At 42.3% G+C, this 24,430-nt stretch overlaps 1 protein-coding gene across 1 annotated transcript in view; it reads left to right on the forward strand.

The window, feature by feature from the left end:
* The window catches only part of ATP13A4 (ATPase 13A4), a 196,563-nt gene that overhangs the window by 106,348 nt on the left and 65,785 nt on the right, over window positions 1-24,430 (forward strand). The window contains exons 17-23 of the mRNA XM_053221900.1: window positions 3,045-3,195; window positions 4,829-4,915; window positions 5,137-5,290; window positions 6,433-6,544; window positions 12,000-12,122; window positions 16,826-16,946; window positions 17,695-17,785. Coding sequence (XP_053077875.1) covers window positions 3,045-3,195; window positions 4,829-4,915; window positions 5,137-5,290; window positions 6,433-6,544; window positions 12,000-12,122; window positions 16,826-16,946; window positions 17,695-17,785 — 839 coding nt within the window. The remainder of the gene's footprint in view (window positions 1-3,044; window positions 3,196-4,828; window positions 4,916-5,136; window positions 5,291-6,432; window positions 6,545-11,999; window positions 12,123-16,825; window positions 16,947-17,694; window positions 17,786-24,430) is intronic.

Genomic DNA, 24,430 nt, shown 5'->3' on the forward strand with positions numbered 1-24,430 from the left:
CAACCCCCCCCCCCCCCAGCTTTTTCTGGTCACTACCTCCACTTGCGAACAGAACACGAACCATCTGACTTTTACATTTTTTTTTAATTTTTTTTTTTTGCAACGTTTATTTTTATTTTGGGGACAGAGAGACACAGAGCATGAACGGGGGAGAGGCAGAGAGAGAGGGAGACACAGAATCGGAAACAGGCTCCAGGCTCTGAGCCATCAGCCCAGAGCCTGACGCGGGGCTCGAACTCCCGGACCGCGAGATCGTGACTTGGCTGAAGTCGGACGCTTAACCGACTGCGCCACCCAGGCGCCCCTACATTTTTTCTTAAATGAAAGTATTTCTCCGGTATCCTCACATCCTCCATCACAAAAGCATCTAATACATAAAGGGTACATTGTGGTTCTTCTTATATGCAGGTGACCTATAGTTTATCCACAAAATATTTTAATTACATGTGTGTAATACAGTCTCATATGAAAATATTATTTATAAGCAAGTCTATTTCCTGGGTTAACAAATAGATCTCAGTGCTTCTAGCCACTTTGGTCCACAGGAGAAACCTCTTATAAATATTAAACGTTCTCAAGTTCTTTTCATTTTGTCTCAAACATAGATTTAGATATAGACCTGGTCTTCCTGTTCGTTTGTATGTTTCCACTTCAGCTTCCACAAAAAATGTATGTATTTGTTCAAATACGTGAGCATCCTGAGAGTGGTTGGTCTTTTATTTATATTTGTGTTCCTAGTGCCGTAGCACTATACCAGGCACATGGGCACACACAACAGGTGCCCAGCAAATGTTTAATTAAAATGAACTTACTATGTTCCACCTTTTTTTTTTTTATGTTCCATCTTTTGAATGCTTTTCCATTTATTGAATTCAGGCATCCTCTTATTCACAAAACTTTCTATTTCTAAAAGTAACCTGTCAGGGGCGCCTGGGTGGCTCAGTCGGTTAAGCGGCCGACTTCAGCTCAGGTCGTGATCTCGCGGTCCGTGAGTTCGAGCCCCGCGTCGGGCTCTGTGCTGACAGCTCAGAGCCTGGAGCCTGCTTCTGTTTCTGTGTCTCCCTCTCTCTCTGCCCCTGCCCCGTCCGCGCTCGGTCTCTCTCTGCCTTTCAAAAATGAATAAATGTTTAAAAAATTTAATAAATAAATAAGTAAAAGTAACCTGTCAAATAGAAATAAAAACATTGATACAATGTTTAAGTTATTGATTGATTAATTAAGCCTGCTACTCTTGCTTCCTAAAAGGGAAATTTAAAATTTGAAAAGAAAGATAACATCAGAGAAAACCTACTCAATACTAGGTAGAAGTCAGCATCTGACTTACAGGCTATTAAATATCTTCTTGTAAAAGGTAAGCTCATCTTTAATAATTCTTTTCCAAAAAGTCCTGCCCAATGTGCCAGATACTTCAAGAACCATTAGAAGGCCACCTGGGCTACTTGAGCAGGATCAATCATAAACATTCAAATAAAAATACAAGGACAAGGATGAGAGAGAGTTCTATTTATTTGTTATACAAACAAGAGTTTGGCCCAGTCCCCAGGAACTCAGAATTATATATTCAAAATTACGTAGCAATGACAATACGTGTGCCATCTTAAAAATAAGATTTTTTCCCCTTAATCTGTGTTTGCTTTTCAGTGTGAGCTTAGGCATCTGTGTTAATCACGCTGCTGGTGATTGCTTAATGTGTACTAAAATACTGGGGGACGTGTTGGAAACCACTAAGACAACTTGAACTACTGATATATAATAATAAATATAATCAACAGGGTCAGTAATCAGCCAAGAGGTTTTTGAACTTGTAGGGAAACTTGAATGAGGAAGACAGGAAGAAATACGCCTGGATTATGAGTTAGCTCTGTGATGGGGAGGCTTTCAGGAATAAAAGGCTAGAGCAAACTAAGGCCATAGTTAAAGAAATTCAGTGTCCATATCATGGGAAATAATAATCTGATCCTGGAGAACATGTTTTAAGACAAAATGTGACACATAACAACTTTTCCAGTAATGAGTAATTAGGGTGGTAGAGAGGTCTGGAAACTGCACATTGGAGGCACAGCTAGAGGTCCTATGGTAACCCCAGAGGAAGAAGAGATAATAGGGCCACAGCTGAGCTGGTCCACAAATCTGAAACAAGGGCATGTAGACTCTGGCCCCTTGGAAGCACCTGCCCCTCTGAGGTCCCCCACGTAGGATGGGCTGCTTTGTGGACCACCTACGGTACTCCACGTGTAAGACATGACAGCAAGGCTTCAAAGGACATGCATCTAGTGAACCTGAGGCCACACTTGGTGACTTCATCTCTGACTTAGTGAAAGAACCCTGCGTGTGACAATTGGAGTTGTACCTCAGTAGGTTTTAGACGAGGCTACTTTCTATAAAAAAATGATGGTGATGATGGACGCTAGATGTCAGGATGGAAGAGGGGGACACAATGTCCTTTTCAAAAAATGCTTTTTTTTTTTAGTTCTTTGTCATTAAAGTCTTTCGGTTTTCCAGTAACTAACTCATTCATTTATTCACTCATACATTTGTTGAGTATCTGCTGTGGGCCAAACATCAGATATGTTGGAGAGAAAGATGGAAAAATGTATGCCTGCCCCGAAGGGTTGAGTGAAGGAGATGCACATGTACACACACAGCCATACAATGAGCTAGCCTGTGCTTCTCACCGCATTGGAAATGAAGTGGTCTGGTAGTTGGGGTGGTAGTGGATGTGTTTCAAACTAAGGGTGATACTTCTAGTTTTTTCTATACCTCTGGGATTAAATCAGTGCCAGCGAAAGAGCAAGGAAAAGAAAGAGTTTGAGACAAACCTCAAACACCTTTCTCACGCTTGCTGAATTTATAGAAGAATAACGGCTAAATAAAGCATGATTCATTTGGGGGCATTAGAAGATGCATGCCATCTTGCATGCCATTAGAAGATGCATGCCATTAGAAGATGCATGCTGCAGTAATTTTTCAACAGATATTTACTTCCACAAGCTCCATTTGAGCATGGATGGATAGACTGAAGGCCCTTCCCTTTTCTGCTTCAGGTTCCAGGAAGTCCACAGCTTTGTGTCCGGCAGGTCTTTGCCATGGGGCCCGCTGTGTGCGGCCATGGCCAGCTGCCACTCTCTGATTCTTCTTGATGGGACCATCCAGGGAGATCCTCTGGATCTCAAGATGTTTGAAGCCACCACCTGGGTAAGATCCTGCTCTGCAGAGAACCTAAGAAGCTTCTTCAATGCCAGAGCAACACAGATTTTATCGTATTCAATACTTTCAATATAGAGGTACATGCAGTAGTGATGGACAAACTAATCTAAGTCTGTTTTCCTCATCTGCACAATTTAACTAATAACAGTATCTCCATTGTGGAGTTATTATGAGGATAAATGGAATGATGCATTTAAAAAAAAATCCCTGATAGTATGCCTGGGACATTGTAGGTTAACCATATTCATACAATTATTCTATATCTTCCAACTCTTGAGACAACATAATTGCTGTATAATTATTTTCCAACTTTTGAGCAATGTCTGGCTGTAAAGTTTTCTAGAACATGGGGATTAGGAAACAGCACTGTCTCCACTGCTTAGGATAACTCATTGTTACCAAAAGTTTTATTCCTATTAATTGAATATTGACTTTGTTTCTAAGACTGGAAGAAATAAAAAGGGAAACCGTGAAAGAGCTTTTGTTGAGATTTTGAAGTAGATTTAAGAGCAAAACGTATAGTTCAGGACCAGGTCTCTGGTTTCCCGGTTCCAGTTTTGGCTCTGCTCTGACTGCTTGACCCTGTGAAGGCATCCCTCTTGTTAAAGTGTTGGCTCCCATGACCTTAAAGCAAAAGGGTTTGCATTAGATCAGCAGTGTTCATATAAAACAAACAAACAAAATGAAATAACAGAGCTGGAATCTTTTCTCCAAAGGAAACCTATTCAGAAACATTCTACTAAAAAACCAACAGTTGGAGTTGCTGTGGTTGACATAGAAGATAGACCCTGTGTAGTACAGGAAACGCTCGCCACAAGCCCACTCCTACTCCCGGAAGCCCTGTGCAGTTCTAGGCCTCAGTGATCCCCGCGTGCTACCCTGCTAAAGGAGACAGTCTCTAGGGTCCCTTCCAGCGCTAGTGGGATATGGCTCTGTAGCAGTCTGATGTCACTCTGCCAGTCCCCCCATTTCTTCTGGGTTACTGTTTTTCTGTATCTTTAAGTAGGAATTACAATTTCCTTTCTGAGATTATTTCAGCTGCTGGATGATATGATTACAAAGCATTTTGACATCTTTGGGTAAAAGGTTCCTTTGACTATAATTTAGGGTTATTATTACACCAATTACTGGGCGTTTACTGAACACTAGCCACGTACATCACAGTCCCTGCCCTGCCTGGCCCTGAGGACTATCGATTCAAATTAGACAGAGAAGGAAGGGTGGGAACAGTGTCGAACTCCGGGAAAACAAAGACAGTATGGTGCTTGCCTCACACAAGCCTGCCTCTTCATGCTCACTATTTTCAAGTTAAGCTTTTCAGAAGCGGAGAATGAACCTTTATGCAGCACATTCCAACAGAGAAAGCAGGATAAATTGCATGAATAATTCAGAGGTGTCTGCCTTGCAAGTTCTGTGGCATTTCCAATGCACTCGGCGCTCCCCCCCCACCCCCGGCCCCGTGGCGAAATAAGTCTGGTTCACCTCCATCTGACTGAGGGAGGTGACACTGAGAATACATCAAGGTGGCCTGAGGATTTTCTCAAAGAGGGGGTTTGAGCGTGGTATCAGTGGACGAATAAGAACTCAATCTCTACAAAGAAATATCCCATTTGTGAAACAGGAGATGGCGGTTTCTGGGGACGATTTCCACATCAAGGGAGTGCCAGCACATGCCATGGTGGTTAAGCCCTGCAAAACAGCCAGCCAGGTAAGCCTTGCCTGCTATCCGCCCCCAAATGCCCTGACTCAAAGGGAAATTTTTGAAGGGAAAATTTTGAAGACAGACGTGTCTTCTTTGAATTCCATAGGTGAAAATTGCTAAGACCTTGCTTCCCGTATTTGCTAAAATAAGAATTGAGGGAGTAGTGAACTCTGACTAGCTAGAAGCTATGTTGGTATGTCCCTCTCCATTCCCCCTCCCTCAACCAGGTCCCGGTGGAAGGAATTGCAATCCTGCATCTGTTCCCATTCTCATCAGCACTGCAGAGGATGACAGTCATTGTCCAAGAGATGGGGGGTGACCGGCTGGCATTCATGAAAGGTGCACCGGAAAGGGTGGCCAGCTTTTGCCAACCTGAGACAGGTAAGCGAATAGACTTGTGATTCAACAGACGGATCTGTTATTTCCAGCCCAAATGTGTCCCATCAGCACATGATCTATAAATTTAATTGCCTACTGGCCGTTGCTAATTCGGTAACCCAACTGGCATCCCAAACTCAGTACTTCTCTTTCTCACTTCCTGTCTTTTCCATCTTGGTGAATGGTATTACGAATTTCTGCCGCTACTCCCAATTTAGGACTCGGCCCTGATTCCTCCCTCTCTTTCAGAGCCTCTATTTTATCAATTGCTAATCCATGGCCCTCTCATTCCATCCACCCAGACCCTCATCACCTTTCCCCTGGATCACTTCAATGTTTGGTGAATCCTGGTCCCAGGTTCCCCTACTCTGATTCACCCTTCATACTGTGGCCAGATAGGTTTTTCCACCACAGAGTATAACCGTGTTGTCACTTTCTTGCTGCTATTCTTTCGGTCACTTCCCATAGGTTCCAGGATAGTCTCAGACTCCTTTAGGATCACACATAAGTCCTTCATGATCTGGATCCTATCACACTTTCCAGATATGCCTTGCCACTCCTATCCTCTCTCCTCATGCTTCCCCCGAGCTGAACTCACTACTCAAGTCTTGCTGTCTTGTGTCTCTATGTTTGAGCATTCCCTTGGCCGAAATGCCTTTCCCTTCCTTCATCTACCCACTTCCCGCCAGTATGATACCAGCACCTCGAAATGTTTCTATAGCACACAGCAGTTGCTTAGATCTCATTACACTGGCAATGATCTCATTCCACTGGTTGTTATTAACCCGACAGAGATCTTTAAAGCAGGGTCTGCCGTTCAGTCTCTGTAGAGCCAATATCTGACACATACATGGTAAGTAGACTCTCAATGAATGCTTGCTGGTCAAACTGGAGAAAAAAGAATTACACACGTTTCCCATCTTTTTTTCTTTTTTCTTTTTTTGTTCTGCTTTTTTTCTCATTTCAGCTTCACTGGATCCCAACCCTGACAGTCTAATTATATCTAGGGTTCTCACTGACTTATTTGTGTATCTTTTACGAGGTGTGTTTTCTTGGGAAAGAGTTGGATCTGTTTGTAAAGAATTTTTCCACCGGTACCAGCGGAATAAATGTTGCATACTAATCTTGCCTTATTTTCTGAACAGTACCAACTAGTTTTGTTAGTGAACTTCAGATTTACACGACACAGGGCTTCCGGGTCATAGCACTGGCCTACAAGAAGCTAGAAATGGATCATCATACCACTGCCTTCACCAGGTAAGTAGGGAGGATTTGATAAAGCAGAATGGGTTGCTGGGCAGTGGACTGGGCAGTGGACTGAACAACACAGCTTGCTGGATTGGTGTGCATAAAATGTCTCTGAACTTGGTAAACAGGGATATAGTCATCCCTGTCCTGCCTCAGCCACAAAGCTGATGTGAACACTGGGAGAATTTCTGAGAAAAAACTGTATAAACTATAAAATATGACATCATTGTACAGCTTTGTAAAAATAGACATAGGAAATTAACCAACGTTTCAGAGAGTTTGAAATAGTGGTGAGGACCCCGTTTTGAAACAAATACAAGTAGCTCATTTTTTGTTAGAGTTAGCAAATTAGTTGCTAGAAAACATAACATCTGTCTGAAAAACAATTGATAAATTTGCAACTTAATGAAACAAATGAACAGAGCTTAGACTTACACAGAATCAGAAGAGCCATTCAGGAGGTAGTTTTGAGATGTAAAAGAGGTGCCTAAAAACTAAAATGGACTCAAGTATTTATGAGCTCAAATTTGTTGTTGTATTTTCCACCATTTATAGGCTACCTTGTTTATTTCACCTTCACTGCCATGTCCAGTACTCCGTGTCAGCTTCTGGGGTAACACTGCTGTGGAGATAATCAGGACTTACTTTGTTATTTTGGATCTTGAATTTGGGAGGTCTAACATACTTGTGTTCAAGCCTATCAGATTCAACACTCCTATTGTCATTATATTTTGTACCACTTCCTTTAAAATAAAATTCATATGTAATTTTGATCGGCACGTATTTTCTATAAAAATTTGGGGCATCTGAGTGGCTCAGTTGGTTGGGTGTCCAACTTCGGCTCGGGTCATGATCTCACGGTTTGTGGGTTCAAGCCCCATCATCGGACTCTGTGCTGACAGCTCGGAGCCTGGGGCCTGCTTCGGATTCTGTGTCTCCCTCTCTTTCTGGCCCTCCCCGACTCATACTCTGTCTCTCTCTGTCTCTCAAAAATAAATAAAAATGTAAAAAAAATAAATAAATAAAAATTAAAAAAATAGAAATAAAGGACCATGCCCTGTTGTATAGTAAACATAGAAGCAAACGTGCAATCCATGACAAAAAGTCATATTTCAGTGAATGCTCAGCTGACTCCACTAAATCTAAATGAAGCGATATGTTGCTTGCCCCTGTGTGCGGAATCACTGTGCAGACTGATACAGGTGCATTTACATATTGGAGTTGCAAATACTGCCAGCAGTCTTGCTTGCTGTCAGCGAGGTGACTCTGAAATGGTTACAAACACTTGGTAAAACTGAATCAAACAGTACAATCTCTTCTCACTTTACATGGCAGTTACATTTCTGAAAAATTCAATAGAATATCAAAAGTGTGCAAAAAATACTTTGTGTTTATATGTAAAACACAGCACGGGGGAAGCATAACAATTTATATTTGTTTAATATAATATTAGTAGTATTAGATATGCTATAATAACACAGTATACCATATAGTATAATAATAGTACATTATAAACAGTATAAGCCAGTACTGAAAGTATAAATGATTTTTTAATGTCCATGAATGGATGACCTGTAAAATATTCAAGAGGCATGTGAGATGCAGGGGAATGCTTCATGGTGCATTGGTCATTGCAGGAAATCTTGCTTGGATGCCTACAAGGTTTCCAAAATGCCTTCTAGAGGCAGCGCCTCTCCTGCTGAAAACCACCAACAGGGTCCAGGTCCAACTCTGTCACTTCGTGAATGGATAGTGGGGTCCAGAGGGGGAAATGGCTCATCAAAGATTACTGAGTATTGGAGTCCTGAGGCCAGCTTAGATTGATCCTTAAAACTCGGGCTATTACAACTCTGGGTATTTGTTGTAATTTAATTGACTTGGGCCATTAAAGTTACTCAAGTCAGAGAACTAAGAGTTGTGAACTTTGAGACTGGATCTCACATTTGAAAGAAACAAACAAACAAACTTGGGGTCAGGTTGTGGCAGAATTGGGAATGGAACTTTGTTTCTTGGGAACCCATTGACAGATATATATTAAGACTCTGGCTATTAGGCTGCTATTTCTGATGATTATAATAAATAGTTGCATATCTACCAGTTTCAAACTCATGATTTTTGAGCTGGTGCATATAACAAAGCACTAATGGTGAAGACGGATAACCAATAGGGAATTGTGAGGGCTGTGGCACCCAGGAGAGTACATGCCTGGGCTAACAGCATTGAATTCCAACGTTTCAAAGTCTGGCAAGATCTAAACCCTTATAGGATCCAATAGGATCTAATCTTAGGTTGTCAATTTGCCCCTCCTGTGCTAAAAGCCACATCACCATACATCTACTCCTAGCTTAGTTAATTTACCTAAACTGTGCTAATCCCTAATTAGAGCAGAAAATTTTTTCTAGGGTGTGCGTTGTGTGTGTGTGTGCGTGCACGCGTGCAGAGTGCTTCCAACCCTGATACCATAATTTCTTTGAGGGTTCTCAGCCCACTTTTTGCATATTTCAACCTTTAAAAACAGCCTGGATTCCAAGGACAGGAAATGTAATCTCATGGATGACAATATCCCCTTTGCATCACATTCCCCATTCTTGATTATTTTTAGATGCGTCAGGAGAAGATATACTGTCTGTTCAGGAAGCAGGAAAAAGTAGCTCACTATTCCAGGTTGCAGAGCTTCAGATCCCTCAAGAGACCACTTCTTCTCAACTTCTTGATTTATATTGAAACTCATGAAAAGAAGAATCATGTAGTGTTAGGGCTAGAAGAGATCTTGGAGATCCATTAGTTTTACTACCTTCTTTTACAAAAGAAGAAGTAGATTACCAGACAGAGAAAGTGATTTGCCCATGGTCACACAGCAAAGGTAGTGGCAGATCTGGGTTAAGAACTAGTTAATATCCTGATTACTGTGGCATGGAACCCTATGAAGGCCATGTGCCGGGGGAACCAGAAACATGAGTGCCGGGATAGGCTGCAGACTACATCAGATGGCTGACTCTGTGGCCATTTTCTTGACCCAACCCTGGTACCTTGTGGTTGGCTTATGTCATATCTCTGAAAATAGCCAAAGCCTGAGGTTTGGATACGAGGGCCACTAGAAAGTTTGGAGGACCTCATTCAGTCATCAACTAAGTTATCCTTCAAAGAGCAGTGGCAGATATCCCCTGTTCCAGGAAAGTTTCTCCAATCACTGTACCCAGCAATGATGACACCTTCCTATCTGACTCCATAGGACCATTATTTGTACCTCTTGGTACTTTTCCCAGCCTTCCATACAAACGAGGCAATCAAGTCTAATCTTTTCCTCCTGGTTAAATGTGAAATCCCCAGAATTAGGGGCTACTATAGTTTCTGTACATTCTCTCCCCCTTCTCCTTAGCCCTGTTCCTTGCCCTCATTTAGGTATTCAGTAAATGGTCATTCACTGTTGACAGACTGATTGGCTTTGCTTTCCATAAAAACTCTTCTGGCAGCAGAATTTCTGAAAGAGAAAATACAATTTCCTCGGCTGCTTGTCAAAGAGAAAAAAAAAAGGTCACATCCAGGCATCAAAGCATTTCAACTAAGGGAACCCTGGCTGAGCACTTCCTCTGTTGGGCAACCCGCGCACGTGTTGTTGAGCCTGTCTCTGAACTAGGCAGGCTTGCCCTCAGGTTGTTGAGACAGATCAGATAACAAAGAATGGCAAGAGGTATATAAACAAACAAAATGTGTGCTACGCTGAGCTGGAGGTAAGATCCTGAGGGAGCAATTATATTTACCCCCATGGGAAGGTTTTTATGGGGACGGGCCTGTGAATTGGGCCCTCGGAATAAAAACAGGCAGGGTTTCTTCAATGGCAGATCATGGTGAACTTACAACCTTTTCCGTGAAGTAAGAAAGAATGTCTCGTGGCAGTTCAGAGCAAATGTTTAGAGATGGTTGAGTACAGAACATAGCCATGGTGGCTGGTCCACCTTGTCAGGAGGTTAGGGTAGGTGAAGAATTTAGTGATAGGTAAAGCTGGAGAGATAGTTTGGAACCAGATTATGGAGAGATTTCAATGCCAGGTTCAGAAGACTGGGGAATGCCTGGGGCGAGTAGTGCAAACTGTGCCCACTTCTGACCGCTCTGGTGGATGGTGTTAGCAGGGTCCTAGAAGCATGACTAACTCTAGTTGATGCCGCTGGGCTGACACGAGAACCCAGGTCTGAGACGCCTGTGGCAAGTAGGGCAAGGTGGTGTCCTGCTGGGTGCTGCTTTCACCCATATTTCAGACAGAATTAGGCAATGCTGGTATGTTGCTCTTGTGTCTGCTAGAGGTGACTGGGTCTCAGATAAATGAATCCATGGCAGAATTTTTGGAGCTCCAACCCCAGATATACTTCCCTGCACTTAATCCTGTGGAATGTCTTGGAAATTTTACTGAGGTGGACGGGAGCCCTCAGAAGCCCCTCTTCTTTCCAGAAACATTCATACTATAAGCAGAAGAACAATGCTCTCTGCTGAGGGAGGGAAGAGAGGGAGGAGCTTGGCTTTAAAATAGGGGCTCTTTTGGGGTGCCTGGGTGGCTCAATTGGTTAAGCATCTGACTCTTGGTTTTGGCTCGATCATGATCTCAAAGTCTGTGAGTTTGAGTCCCACATCAGGCTCTGCACTGGCAGTGCAGAGCCTGCTTGGGTCCCTCCCTCTCTCTCTCCTCTCCCCCACCCCCTACCGCCCCACTTGTGCGTCTCTCTCAAATACATAAACCTAAATAAATACATACATAAAAATCAAAGAGGGGCTGTTTTTTGAGTCTGAGAACTCCTGGGGCTAAATAATATTGCTTATAGGCTTGGATTCAGGAGCGACTAGCATTTTGTTGTATTGTTCTTGAGTCTCACTTACTTTCATGTTTCCATTCTAGAATACCTCTCTGGGGTTGCTAACAGGTGAGGTGTTGGAAACCAGACTAGCCACAGCAGAAAGAAGACCTTGGGGTCATTTAGTTCATTCTCTAGGAAGGTTACAAGCAAATCTTTTGTTTAATAAATACCTCTCTCCTTCCAATTGATTCAGTCAGAGCAAATGTCTCAGTATCCTACATGTCCCTTCCTGTCTTCTTTCTGCGTATTTACTGGCACATATTCGGTGTTTAAGGAATGGTCCTTAAGTGGGTGAATGGGAACCACTTCTGATAGGATCATATTTGCCTTTGCTTTGGTTTTGCTTCCCCTAAGAAAGACCACATTGTGCTATTTCTTTTTTTTTAATTTATTTATTTTGAGAGAACGAGCGAACCAGCAGAGGAGAGGGTGACAGACACGGGAGAGACAGAATCCCAAGCAGGTTCCATGCCATCAGTGTGGAGCCCAACGTGGGGCTCAATCTCATGAACCATGCGATAATGACTTGAGCCAAAGTCAAGAGTCGGATGTTTGACTGAGCCACCCGGGCGCCCCCATATTGTGTTATTTCTGTTCAATTATATATATGTTTCCAGGGACAAAGTAGAATCAGACCTGATATTTCTGGGATTGCTCATCTTGGAGAATCGGTTGAAGAAGAAACAAAACCAGTTCTGGAAGAGCTCCTCTTGCCCGGATAAGGACTGTAATGATCACAGGTATATACAAAGTTGTACATGGACCCAGAAAGAATTTGATGTGGAAATAGACAAGATCCATTCATTTCACAAAGACTGTTGACTACCTACTGTGGGTGGACACCATTCTCGGTGTTGGAGATCTGCAACAGAAAAGGCAAAATTACTGCTCTCACCAAGTTTCTGTTCAGGTGGGATGAGATAGAACAATCAATCGTTGATCAAACACGCAGCTGGCAATAAGAGTTATGAGGTACATAAAACACAAACAGGGTGATGTCTTAACTGGCTACTTTATATGCGGTGTCCTCTCTGAGAAAGGCCATTTGAAATAACCCCTGACTGACAGAAGACGTGGGTCAGGCACAGATGACAATTTTTGTTAAATGTTAGTAGGAAGAGAAATGCTTAGTCAGCATGGTGTGTAAACTACCCTGAAGGCCCATTTATTATTCTGGTGGTAAAAAAAAAAAAAACCAAAACCAAAAACAAACACAAAAACAAAAAACTGTCCCCTGTGCTTCTCTCAAACCCCAAATCAAGGGAGTGGTGAGAAAGGATCATGCAAGAAAAGTGTGTGAAATTTCTTAATGAATGCTTCTTAGTGGAGAATAGATCATTTCTTCATGTGTTCAAATTTAAGTGTGCGCCTTTCTTTCCCTGCTTTCCAGTCAGGTGCATTGAACTCTGATAGTTGTGTCGCCAAGGTACACTATTTCCCACCAGAGCCCTTATTCCCCAGCCCATTTCCCCTGAATCCAGCTTCACTGTGGGAAGCTCTAGGATACTTCTACTTTCTCCTCTGTACCTCCCATCTCCCATTCTACCCCCACAATACAAGAGACTTAGGGGTCCCTTTTACCTTCTTCCATTTTAGTCCCTCAATCCAACTTGTTGGTATTGCTGAGCTAATTTACTACTTAGAATTGCCCTTACATCATGACCCATCTGTTTCAAAAATCTTTATTTAGCACTTATTTTACACATTTCCATAATCTATCCTTAGTATTGGGATTTAGGTAGAAATAAAGACGCATCACTCTGTACCCCGCTTCTTCACTTCTTCACTCATATTGGAATTTCTGTTCTGTTTCTTTGCTTGCTGGGTTAAATTTTTCTTCTCAAGGTTTGTCCTTGGATAGGATAGAAGGATGTTATGCTCTCTAATTTCTTACATACCCTGGAGTATCTTTCTTGGCTCTGACAGGTGAATGCCCTCTTGTCTGGGTGTAGGCTTTGGGGGTTAGAGTCCTGTTTTTTCCTTAATGATCTCTAGGTGTTATTACAAGTCCAATTCCAGTCCACTGTAGGTAATTTGTTCTCTTCTGTATATTGTCCTTTTCTTCAACTTTGGGAGGTTACAAATACTACCAGAGTATGTCTATATGTTTGTCTTTTTGTCCCATTGATTTCATTAATTAATTAAAAGTAAACACTTTTAATCTATCTTCTTCCTGTCAGGGAAAGTTCTTCTATTGTTCATTTAATTATGGCCTTTGCTCTGTCTCTTCCTTTTTCCCTTCTGGAATTTCTGTTATTCACATGATAGGCTTTCTGGATTTATCTTCTCTGTCTCTTATCTTTTTTCTTGTTATTCTCATATTTGTATAATTTGCCTCCATGTTTTAAGATTTTTTTTGCATCCAGTTTTTCCAAACCATAAACTCAGGTTCCAAGATGACCATTATCTCCTTCAAATTACCTCTTAATGTTGAGATCTGAAATCACGTTTTGGGGTGGGAATAGCTCTAGAAAACCTTTTTAAGGGGGGGGGCACTAGAGGAGAAAGGCTACATTTGAGTTTTCTTAAGTGCACTTATTATTTTTAATGAGATAATGCAAAGTTTTTTTCTTTAATGTGTATTTATTTTTGACAGAGAGAGAAAGAGTGCATGCGAGCAGTCGTGGGAGGGTCAGAGAGTGAGGGAAACACAGAATCTGAAACAGGCTCCAGGCTCTGAGCTATCAGCACAGAGCCTGAGGTAGGGCTTGAACCCACAAACCGTGGTGAGATCATGACCCGAGATGAAGTCGGACGCTTAACAGATTGAGCCCCGCAAGGCTCCCAGAGTTACTGCAGGTTTTATCTATCTCTCCAACAACTGCTCTATTTTGTCTGTCATGTGTTGTTCTGGTTGTTCTGCCTGATATTTTCCTGTCTAGCTTCTGAGACTTCTAAAATAGGTTGTTATATTCTCTGTCAGATGACTGAGGCTCAGGCGTGGAACTTCTCAGGTAGTGGATGGCAAAAGTGTCCTGTGCTGCAGAGCAGCCCAACTATTGGTGACCTGCTGAGGCATTGTGGACACTTCTTAGCTCTCAGGCTCTGGCCTCAGGGTAGAGAAACTCCTGCCCACCGTTAGCTCTTCTGGGCTTCCTCATATGTACTTTGGTAGAGGCCTGAAGAAAGCCATGTTAGGGATAGGCAGTCAGATGTTATTTATCGTTCAGTGGTTGCTCTAGGAATCACATCTGTACCTACCCTGTCAAGAAGGCTTACAACCATGAACGTCCTTTGCCTTCTCTCCTTTAGGTTATGGTTGTCGCGTATATGACAATGAAAACCCCACCATACCATGTTAAGGTTTTCACTTTCAATAGGCACGAGTTACACACAAATGGAAGAAAAATAGACTTTTATATTTACCCAGATCTTCATTATTTCTGTTGCTATGTTTTTATTCCTAATGTTAGAAGTTTCCCTCTGGTGTCCTTTCCTTTCAGCCTAAAGAACTGTTAGCATTTCTTTTTGAGTAGGTCTGCTACAACAAATTATCTTAGTTTCCCTTCCTCTAAGAATGTCTTATCTCTCCTTCCTTTCTGAAGGGTACTTTCAGAGCTTCACAGTTCTTTCTTCAGCACTTCAAAGATATTTCACTGTCATTTTGCCTCCATGTTTTTTGATGACAAATCTGTAATAATTTGAATAGTCGTTCCCTAATATATAATGTAGTATTTTCTCTTGCCGTTCCTAAGGTATTTTCTTTATCTTTGTTTTTAGAAGTTTGATTGTAGTGTTTCTGGGTATGGTTCTCATTGAGTTTATCTTACTGGGATTCGCTGGGCTTCTTAAATCTATGAATTTAAATCTTTTACCGTATCTGGGAACTTATCTGCTTTATGTCTTCAAAATATTTTTTCCTGTTTTGATTCCTTTCTCCTTTCCTTCCTGGACTCTAATCACATGACTGTTGTCATTCTCCAGTCTCTGTTCTTTTGTTTTTTTAATTTTCTCTCCGTTTTTCAGATTGTATAATTTCTACTTACCTATCTGCAAATTCACTGCCTCCTTCTCCTGTCACCTCTATTCGGCTTTTGAGAGCATCCAGGGAATTTTTTATTTCAGTTATTATATTGTTCAATTCTAAAGCAGTCATTTGGTTCTTATTTATAGAGCATATATATATTTTTTCTCTTAAGAACTTCTATCTTGTCATTTATTTTAAGAGTGGTAACCTTTACCTCATGGAGGAAGCTTATAACAGCTGCTTTAAGAACATTGGTAATTCTAGCATCTGGGTCATCCTGGTACAAGCAATGGTTGATTGTCTTTTCTTTTCTTGAGAATTGACCACATTTTCCAGGTGTTTTGTATGTTGACTTTCTTGAACATTTAAAATATTATAGTGTGAGATTTCGGATCTTGTTAAAATCCCCTGGAGAATGGTGAGGGTGATTTTTGTTTGTTTGAGCAAGCAAAACTCTAGGACATGGGAGGTGATTCATGTCATAGTTCAATTCTTGAGGCCTCTACTCTCCTTCCCTGGGTTTGTTCTGCACATTCACAGCTCTGGGTTGAGTTCACCCAGTAAGTTAGTCTGGTTGTCTAGCTGTCTCCTTTCCAGGGTCTGCCCCATAGTTCTTCAGCCTTCAAGCTTTTTCTTTTTCTAGTTTCTCTGGTCAGAAAGACTAAGTTTCTTTTGGAGTTGTACTTAGCATCCTTCACAGCGCTGGGACTGGGGTTCACACTCAGCTCACACATGTGAGAGAAAAAAATAAAACCAAGAATATCACCACCTTGTAGATTATTTCTCCAAATTTGACTCCCTTCCACATTCTACCTGCTTTTGTTTACTTTTCAAAGTCCTCAGATAGTTGCTTTTTGTATTTTCCCCATAGTTTCCCATTGTAATCAGTGGGAGAGATAGATTTTAGTGGTCTTATTCCAATTTGGCTGAAAGTGGAACCACCTGGTACTATATTAAATCAGTAGGGTTTTGATAAATGTTTACCAAGCTGAAAAATGATGGAAATAGATTTGAATTTTGCCTTTTTGTTTTTTTCTTTCCATTCTCTGGAAAAACTGGTGGGTTATGAGTAACCAGATAAAAAGCAATAAGAATCACGAAAGGGATCATGGATTCATGGAGAATCAGCATGAGAGAGACTTAGAAATTATTTCTTTTCACAACTAAAATAAATCTGGACTCCTTACCCTAGTTTTCCAGGCCCTGCATGAATTGGTTCTATCTTTTCAACCTCACCTTGCTATACCCTTCCTTTCTTATAGGTGACAATCTTCAGACCGCAATAACAGTGGCCAGAAAGTCTGGAATGGTTTCTGAAAGCCAACAAGTCATTTGATTGAAGCGAAATGAAATCACTGGGTCCTCATCAGCATCTATATCTGGAAATTAGTAGAGAGAAGTCCATTGCATACAGCAATCAGGTACACCTAAAAACAGACTTATCTAACTTGACTCATAGTGTTGCCTTCATGACAGCTTTGACTGGCAGAGGATGAACCCGTACATCGCGTCCACATATTCCCCAAAGACTCACAACACATATGCGTTCGAAGAACTCCTATCCATTATCTACATACTGTTCCTACTGAGCTTTAATGTATAGTGCCGTCGTGGGTCCTGGAAAGGATCCATTATTTTAAGTGTAATAATGTTGTTGGCCCTATGGGAGAAAAAATGTAGTAAGTGGGACTGTGAAATCTAATTCTCATCCTCCTCTTGCTTGCTAACCATCCCACTGGGTCCTAAGGAGATTTATGTTCCCTGGGAGAGAAACATCGCTGTGCACATTGGAAAATTAGACTATGTCTTTGGGCTGGGAAACAAAAAAGTTTTATCCATGTATTCCCAATCATTCAGTATCCTATCTCTATTGTATGTCCTGCGTGGAAACAATATCAACTTCTGATAAGAAAAAAAAATGATCAGTTCTCACTTCAGGGAGAGATTTGTTAAGGTGTAGTCCTTTGTATTTTACACTTGAACATGTGTAGAAATGTGCTCTCTTCTCTGGGACATCACCAAGATCCAATCAAGGTATCGAGAACAGAGGACCAGTCGAGTGGCTATTCTCCTATTCACTGGAGGCTGTGTATGATGCCGACACCCACCCGCACACACAACAAACAAGAACATTTGATCCAAGTCAAAAGACAAATGTGATTCCCTCTTGAGTGCCATTGGAGCTGGAGTGTGACCTCTTAAACGAGCGACGCCCAGTCTCTCTGCAAATGAGAGAGGCCAGTCGGTCACTGCTCTCTCATCTGAACTATACCTTGATGAGCTCCCTGTTACCACTCTATTCAAAAGTGTCGTAACAATTAACTCCGTGTTTTTGCTTGTTGCAGGATCAATTAGCATTCAATATCAAGGAAGAAGTCTCTGATCATGGCAGAGAGGGAAGTTACCATTTTGCCTTAAGTGGCACCATCCTTTCAGGTAAGTAAGTTCAATCATTTCAGTAGCCTACTCCTCAAGGTAAAGTTCTAAGAGTGGTATCAGTCTCCCAGTAAAGATGCCAATGACGTCCACTTACAGAGCATGTTCATTAAGTAATTTCAAACTTTTAAGTAGGGTAAGAATAACTATTGAATATGTACATAACGAGCTGGACAAGCAAACATTTTTGTTGTCTCATTTCTAGGATGAAGGTTTTAAAATTAGTAAATTTGATGGTGGTGTAGCCCATTTCTCACCATCTAGAGAAATAAAGTATTAGGAGCTTCCTCAAGTCACAAGGATTGCTTTTGGAGTGGCTGTACTTCATTACTGCCATGGTGAGGGGTCTAAGCGGGCGAAAGGGGAAATCCATCAATTATAGAGGACAGCAGCCCAAGAAAGGAATTCTGTTAGGTTTTGTTGAGGCTAGAGAGCCTACACAAGGAAAGGGTCAAAGTTAAACAATTTTCTGGATGAAAAGAATAAACTCAAAGCCATGGGGCAGGCTTACGTATCCCTCATTACACCAGGAAGGCCCAACTAGCGGCCTCAAGAGATGTGTCTAGTGGTTAGTCCAAAGATTAAAGTTATTTGTATTCAATTGCTTATCATCTTCAGCACGCAGCTGCTTTACATGAAGACAAAAAGATTAAAGACAAAGAGCCTGAGTCAAAACATATAAGTCATCGAGTTTACTATCACAGAAGCGCAAAGGAGCACAGACGATCTAACAGACGAATTTCGAGATCTCTGATGAGAATAACGCCTCCAGTGTCGACTCGCGCAATGGCGGCTAGCGCTATAGAAATTCCTATTCTAATCTCACAGACACCACCATGTTACCATTAGCCAAAATTAGACTTGCGGAGTCTCATCAGCGTGAGCTCCACAATTGGTCAAGCCCTAGATGGCATGGTTAAATCAAAGGCCACTAATTGTCACTAGTTCCCATACATGAAGGCTGTTTTTTTTCTGCTCGTTCTGAAACAATTTTTTCAGAGAAGCCTGTTTGCCTCCCTTCCCTTTTCCTAGGCATGCCTGACCTCTTGAATATCTTGCAACTTTCTCATACTTTATGGATTGACCGATAAAAACAATCAAGAAACAAATTAGAAGCCTCAGTGATTTTTGTGACCACCTTTCTTGATGGCAAGTCAGCACTAGATATATTCTGAATGCTGCATCATTTTCAATTCTTTTTTTTTATTTTCATTTATCCAATATTTTTATTAAGCCACGTCCTCTCTGACTGATTGTGGCCTCCTTGCAGTCCGCTTTACCTTGATGACGCAAGGTCTACATTGTCTTCAAAAATAAAAAAAAAAAAAGAACTTCTTGCGAACCAAAATTGGGTTTTCGCCAGTTCATGGATTTTATTTTCTCCGTTCAGCGTTCTATAGCCCATTATCAATTCATACTCATGTATTGACCAACTGACGCCCGAACATAGCTAACAAAGTTTCCTCTTTGGCCGTTCCTTACACAGATAACTGATAAAATGGAACAAATCTTTGCAAGAATGTCTCCTGGGGGCAGCAACTCCCAGTCTGGTGGAAGAATTTCAGAAACTGGACGTAGGTTCTATTACCAATTCAGGTGGTATGAAGCTGCCCTGGAGGCATGACAGTCATGGAGGAGTGTAGAGGGCTCCCCCCCCCCCCCCCCCCCTCCTCCCCCCGCCCCCCCCCGTACAAGACGTCCCTAAAGGCAGTGCGTAACCTGAACCCTAACTGCACTATGGACAGTCACCCATGCGCGAGCTTTGAAAAAAAATAACAATCCCAGGGACCCCAGCTGTCCGACGATTATTCTAAATCAGTTGCCTCATTGTGAGGCTTGGGACAACAGAGTAAATTCAAGCGTCCCCTCAACTGATGAGTCAATTGTTGACACTCCAGAGTTAGGAGAACCACGCCTGGACTAAGAGTACATATATGGGACTGTGAAAGTGGTCTGTGTGTGAGGGAGAAAGACACCTGGTAAGGATATGTTTCGAGTGTTCCCTGCTCCAATGCATGGTTACAGTGAGAATTTAGCACATTATACATTAATCATCGCACAGCCTGTGCAAATAAGGAGATTCGTATGGCACAAGGGATTCACATAACCTTAAAAATACTGAATATATTATCTATGGCCAAAGTATCCTTCCTCTGCTCACTGACATCAGAATCAATACTTCTCTTTTACCACAAAGGAGTCTCCATTAGAGACTAGGGCAGTTCAAACTCCCGTGCCCATCATTTGGCGACCCTTCAAATTTCCTGTCCCCCGCCCCCCATGGCGGTCCTGTAAAGTTTTCTCTCATTTCTGGTGCTGCAATGCATCCAACGTGCCAATAGACCAGCCCCCTAATTCGTTTTCACTCGTTCCCCACTCCCTCCCCCCTGATTATAGTCACTAGGCAAGCTTCTTGATTCAGAACAGTCTGTTCTTAAACTTGGATACTTAAAAAAAAAAAGAAGTAAAAATAAAAAAGAAAACAACAAAAAAAAAATTAGAGATAAAGCACCCCTAGGAGCGTAACCAGTTGCCTTCAGTAGCGACAGTGCTGGAAGCACAAGATACCAGCCAAATCCTATAATATACTGTCAGAGCCACTCCTACCTTAAAGAGCATATCCATATCCAGAATCTCTTGTCAAAGACAATAAAGCCAGCAGGATGCACTCACCCTCAAGGAGCGATCCTGACGCATAGCGACTATATTTTCTTTCTTCAATAGTCTGAGGCAATTTGTTAAGTTTGAGGTTGTGACTGCATCAAATGGCCAAATTTCCCTGCCCCTAGATTACATATTATACAGCCACTCAAGTATATTTCGTTTCATTGTTTTCTAGAAAATTCAGAAGGACACTTTTCCCTACCCCCCCCCCCCCCCCACGACAGATCTCACATGAATACTCACAACACGTTGTAGGATTATAGAGAAAAAATAATGGGCCAAAAAGCGTCAAGTGATCAGGGACAAAGGATCTTGATCTGGCTTCAAATCTGGTGCCCTCTCCACTGTGCCATGGTGTTATGTCATAAAATTGTGAACTGTCCCATTTTACACAACAAAGCTCTTTCCTAAGCATGATACAGGTCTCCCTCGCAATAGTTGGAGTCAGGATGGTGTGCTGGCTTTCCTAATACGCGGTGAGCTGCTGAGTCCACACTTTACTTGTAGTCAAACTGGACCCTTCATGAAAACCCCTTAAAATAAAGAATCAGAGTGCAACCACTAAGTATCGAAGTTCATTTTAATTATTTTTTTTAATTAGAGAAATTAGCAGTTTAATTGCTTTGATTTCCCCTCCAATTGACATGGCTCCCTTTTAGTTACTTTGTAGGTATGTCGGTGATGAGCCAATGACTGCGTGGTAAGTAGCTGCCGGTGTGTGGGCCATGATCACACCAGGACACACCAGGACTTACACTTAATTGCACTTGCCTGGAGTCCCTTTAGACATAATATCCCTGGAGACACTTATCTCCATTCTTCTTGATGAGGAACTGATGTGGAGGTTTGGAGGTTTTGACCAAGCCGCACAATGACTCAGTGATCAGTATAACTGACTGCTTTGGCCAGATGTCCCCAGTGCTGTCCTCTTTGTTATGCAATAGGCAGAACAAATTCTGGTCCCCCTCCTGGCTCATGCTTGGTCCACGGGCCATCCTGTAGCTAGCTTGACAGGCTTTTACCCGTGTGGCCTCAGAGAGACATCTGTGAGTGTGCAAGCAGAGTAAGCGTGACTCTTTGCTTTCAGGCTTTGAAAATGGCTCACGTGGGCATCTCTTTATCAGAACAGGAGGCATCTGTGGCCTCACTACCTGTTCACTTCTAAAACCCAATCATTGAGTGTGTACCTCACCTTATCAAGTTAGTAGACGCTTTTCCACCAGCACTGTTTTTAATCTCTCTGGACTTGTAAGTTCAGATCCCATTGTTTCCGGCCAGGGAAACAACAGGGAAATTTGTGGTCCCTGGAGTGGGTGGGTGCTTGTGCAGGACAATGCAGTCAGCCATTCTATCCTCCCTGAGTGGACTTACCAGCAGTTAAAAATAACTGTGGGAGAGTAGTGGCATAATGAAAACCACTCAATAGGTATTTTTAGAAAATCGGAATCTGGAACTTTTTTTTAATTTTAAAGTTTGTTTATTTATTTTGAGAGAGAGAGGAGAGAGAGCATGAGCAGGGGAGGGGGCAGAAGCAGGAGAGGGCAGAGAGAGGGGAGAGAGAGAATCCCAAGCAGCCTCCATGAGCAAAATGGAGCCTGACTCATGGCTTGAACTCACAAACTGTGAGATCATGACCTGAGCTTAAATCAAGAGTCAGAAGCTTAACCCACTGAGTCACCCAGGCACCCCTGGAATCTAGGAACTTGTAACTGCTTTGAAAGTGTTGATCTTATTATTGTTTATTTTTACATATATCTCCATAGGTGCTTTATGATGGGTGGTAGAAGACAAACTTTCCCTTCCCCGATTCGCCCTCTTTTCCTCTTGCCTCTTTATGCTTCTTTTGGAATATCCTTCCCTTGCCCAGTTTTCAAATATTAACTCATCTTTGCTGCTTCTACTAAAATCTCCCTGGTGCTTTATCTGTGCCTCCCAGAAAATGTACTTTCTGCTGTATTTTATTTGGGATGATAGAGATGGTTAGCACTGTGGCCACTTTGGGTTGATTATAACTAGCATGTATTTACAGCTTGTGAAGTGCTTTAATACCCATTATCTTATACTTCCAAACAGGCTGAGATGTCGGAGTGGTCACTGTTCCCTTTACAAATAAAGAATGGAAGTTTTAGAGAACTTAACTGAGGTTTCCCAAGCTCACAACAGCCATATAGATTAGAAAATTATGTTAGAACTGATGCTATTTAAAATGTTTCTCTACATAATGTCATACTATTCCCACCACATTAAAATGATGATTTCGCTGGCTCCTCCCAAATTTTTAAAAATCTATGTGTGTGTTTGACAAATGTTTATAGAGCAGCACTTAGTGCCAGAACGGTGGAGACGCTGGAGACCCAGAAGCAAGTAAATCGCGCATATCCTTGACCTCACTAAAGCTTTCTTCTTGGTGGAGAAGTCCAGCAATAAACACATACACAGATAAATCAAGGGTAATGGGAAAAGTAAGAAGGCGGCTGGGCAGGTGGAACTGGCTGCTGCAGGTGTGTGGCATGCGAAAACCCCTTTCTAAGGAGGTGAGAAATGACGAGAAACTACCTATCTGGTAGAGCAAATGACAGCAGCTGAGCCCCAGTACAGGGAAAAGCCCCGCTCTGAAATCAGGCGTAGTGGAATCCCAGGAAAACATTGTGACCAGAAGCAAATTTAAACTCGTTTCTCGTCCAATGAAAGTGATAAAAGTGGCATCTCATAAATTAATCTATTTTATGCTTTAAATATATACCATTTTTACTCAAAGTCCACCAACAGTAACGGAAACAAACCACGTTCGTTTGTTTTCAGACTATTTAAATTCGATATATGGTGTATTTGAGCATAGACACTGGTTCAGTGCAGTTTTAGAAAAAGCGGGGGATGGCCAAATGATTTGAATGGAAATGAAACACCTTCATGAAAATAGCCCCCAAGCCTGCAATCTTATTTAAATTCCTCAGTTTACAGATGAAGAAACTGTGACTGGACAGAAGGAAATGACCTTGCCAAATTACACTTAGTGAGTAGGTACTGAGCTCTAGGACGCATCCCCAGGTCCCTCTGACTCTGCTCTGACATGATTGCCCACGAGAGAGCACGAGGCTACCATGCACTCTGGCTCCCGAACTGGACCAAGGCTGGGGAAGCTGGGCCCGTGAATTGGGTCTGTTCCCCTGAAAGTCTAGTCGTTTAGCATACTGACAGGCAGCTCCCTCGGCTCGAGGCTGTCCAGTCCTGTCAAACTGTTGAATAATCAGGCTTGGTGAGTTTTCTCCTAAGCTCAGCTGAAACTACAGAGTCACTGACCTTTCTTTCCATCTCTTACTCTGTCCTTTCTTTGCTTACACAGGAAGGACGTGCCACTCTCGTTACCCGTCATTTTGCATGTTCAAGTACATGGCACTGTACATGCATGATCCAGTATGTGGTGTTCTGCTGCTCTACTGAGTATGACTGGTGACCCGAGCTCTTGGTTACAACTGAAACAAAGGAGTTTTCATCCTCCCACCCTGCAGTGCTCTTGAGGAAGAGTGCACGTGGGGTGAGCTTGGAGGGCCAAGGGCCCCTCTTAAACTACCTCTAAGTGTGAAAGTAAAATCAGAAATAGATGCCACCACGGGAGAAGCTGAAGGTGTCAATTCCTCCTGACTCTCTGACAGAGACATTTTGTGTGTAGCAGTAGCTGACGATCATAGGCATAGCACTTTCTCGCGGTTGCTTTCTGCCCTGCTGTGGATGAGGTCTCCATCTTCTCTGTTCCAGTGTGACCCATACCCGAGGCGTACCATTCAGTAGCGAGATGGATCTGGGACAGGGGAGCTGGTAAATGTTTCAGAGCCGCTCTCCCTGGGACAGCAAGCCCTGGTTATTCATGTTGCTGATTTCCATGGTGTAAATATGCCCACCATGGCTGGTTTCGAGCTGACCTGCCTGACTCACTGAGCATGAGTTTGGAAGAGATGTGCACATAGCATGTCATTATGTAGT

This window comes from Acinonyx jubatus, chromosome C2 (genome assembly GCF_027475565.1).
Source record: "Acinonyx jubatus isolate Ajub_Pintada_27869175 chromosome C2, VMU_Ajub_asm_v1.0, whole genome shotgun sequence".
In the NCBI taxonomy this organism is placed as follows: Eukaryota; Metazoa; Chordata; class Mammalia; order Carnivora; family Felidae; genus Acinonyx; species Acinonyx jubatus.